Below are 2,256 nucleotides of genomic sequence, written 5' to 3'. Positions count from 1 at the left end.
CTGCTGAGGTTTGGAGGGACCTCTCAAGATCTCCTAGTCCAGACTCCTGCTCAAGCAGGGTCAGCTAGAGCAGGTTGTCCACAATCATGTCCACTTGGGGTTTGAGCCTCTCCAGCAATGGAGACTCCACAACACCTGAGGTGGGCAACGTGAGCCACCCTAGTCCCACAGCCTTCCTAAGGAGGTGAGGGACAAGCCAGCAGCACACTCTCAGGGACAGCTAATGAGGAGAGGTTCTCTGAGAGCTGGAGCACCTCTGCTCTGGAGACAGGGTGAGAGAGCTGCGGGTGTTGAGCTGGAGAAGGCTCCGAGGAGAATTTAGATCCCATTCCAGTACCTTTAGGGTATCTGCAAGAGTTAGAGAGGGACAAGGGCATGGAGTGACAGGAGAAGGTGGAATGAGAGAGGGCAGGGTCAGACTACATATCAGGGAGAAATTCTTCCCTGTGAGGGTGGTGCGGCCCTGACACAGGTTGCCCAGAGAAGCTGTGTCTGCCCCATCCCTGGAAGTGTCAAAGGCCAGGATGGAAATGGCTGTGAGCAGCCTGGTCTAGTGAAAGGTTTCCCTCCTATTTTATAGGGGGTTTTGGAACTAGATGAACTTTGAGGTCCCTTCCCACCCAAATCATTCTGTGATTCTGTGACATTTGGGAAAAGCAATCAAGCCTTTTACATCCAGGATGTGAGGCTTATGTACGGGGACAGTCCACATGGAACAGAGAAACCGCTCCGCTGTTATACAGCCTGGTCAAGTTTCTCTCCAATTCCCCCAGCTTGAGGACCTGGACAGTGTTCTCGTTGTTCCGGGCAATGGCTCCCCAAGCAATCACGGTGTTGTTGGTGGTCTTGCAGCAGGCACCGGCCCAGACGTAGTTGGGTATATTCACCCTGTCCTTGTTGATGGAGGAGTTCCCAGGCACAGCCCCCACAATGACGTAGGTGGTTGGACAGTTCTCTGTTTTACTGCGCATCGTTTGCTGCTCGTAGATTTTCCACTGGCCTCGGTTGAGTGTTGGGTACATGGGCACTGCGTTGGTGAGAGTGAAGGTCGCATTCCTGTTTATCAGACTGTTGTGTTGGCCACTGGGGTTCAAATGGCCACGGTCCCAACCGCTGCCCTCATAGTCTTCATTGACAGCCTCACTAGCCATGATCTCCTCTTCTGTGACATCGGTTATATTTCTGAGGGTTGCCACTGTTTGCATGTTTTTGGAAAAATTTGAATGTATCAGCTAGACAGGTAAAGAAGAAGAAAAGGTGTTACTATTGGGGATGGGAGTAGTGGAGCAGGCTTCCCTGGAGCAGAAGTCTCTAGGTGTCAAGAACAAGTTTTTCTCATCCAAGAGGAATCTACAGGTGCCCCTTCTGGAGGAACACAAGAGCTTTTAAAAGAAAAGGAGCTCAGAATATGACTGCTCTCCTTTTGACTTGGGACCTTTGTTATCCAGCCTTCACTGACAAGCTGGTTCTCTTTCTACCTGACTCCAAACACACTTGTACCCCAGATCCTCCCATCCCCATTCTCTCATTCTCTGATTCCATGTGATGCTGCTACAGGTGTAGCACATTCCTGGAACACCAGTGTTTGTCTCCTGTAACCCCAGACACAGGGAGATGTGTTGAGAAACCAGTCCTAGAGGTGAGGTTTCCGGGGAGGGGGGCTATAAGTCACTGCAAGGATGAAAGGTTGTTTGTTCATTCATGTAAAAGACCTCAATGCAAATGGGATCTGCTACTGCAGTGCTAATAATGTGTCTCAGAGCTGATCTGGGCCAGGGAGCATCTTCTGCAGCCTCACTGTAAGGAAGTTGGAAACGATCAGCCTCTCCAAGGAGCTCACAATCCCCAAAGAGTCCTGAGGAACTCAAGTACTGAAAAAGGATCTCTGGAGAAAGTTACCAAAATCAGAGATTTTGTAGGTGGCCTGGCTCGGTGGTCCAGGAGGAAAAGGATCAGGTTGGATGGGGCTCTGATGAACCAGGTCTAGTGGAAGATGGCCCTGCCCATGGCAGGGGGGTTGGAATGAGATGATCTTTGTGGTTCTTTCCAACACAAACCCCTCTATGATTCTGTGATTCTATGAAAAGTGAGAAGCTTTTATCCCTGCCCTGCCCTAAATGTGGAGGCTGCAGTGGTGCAATATCCTATTAGCTGTTTGAATTCCAATGAATACAAAGTGCAAATGGTGGGTTTTCTAGAACTCCAACACCTTTCTGTTCATCTTTGGGGAAACATATTTATTCTCCCTCTGGAACA

The 2,256-nt window shown here is 49.8% G+C and overlaps 1 protein-coding gene across 1 annotated transcript in view; it reads right to left on the bottom strand.

Moving 5' to 3' along the window:
* Positions 1-689: 689 nt before the first annotated feature.
* LOC114073178 (endonuclease domain-containing 1 protein-like) overlaps positions 690-2,256 on the bottom strand; it is a 3,033-nt gene continuing 1,466 nt past the window's right edge. Inside the window, exon 2 of the mRNA XM_027910967.1 lies at positions 690-1,232. Within this exon, the coding sequence (XP_027766768.1) occupies positions 690-1,232 (543 nt within the window). The remainder of the gene's footprint in view (positions 1,233-2,256) is intronic.

The sequence above is a fragment of the Empidonax traillii genome, unplaced genomic scaffold, assembly GCF_003031625.1.
Source record: "Empidonax traillii isolate 1590-97213 ecotype Southwest subspecies unplaced genomic scaffold, ASM303162v1 scaffold5591:size10519, whole genome shotgun sequence".
Taxonomy (NCBI): domain Eukaryota; kingdom Metazoa; phylum Chordata; class Aves; order Passeriformes; family Tyrannidae; genus Empidonax; species Empidonax traillii.
Note: the sequence above shows the minus strand (reverse complement) of the source record. Positions and strands in the feature narration are given on the sequence as shown.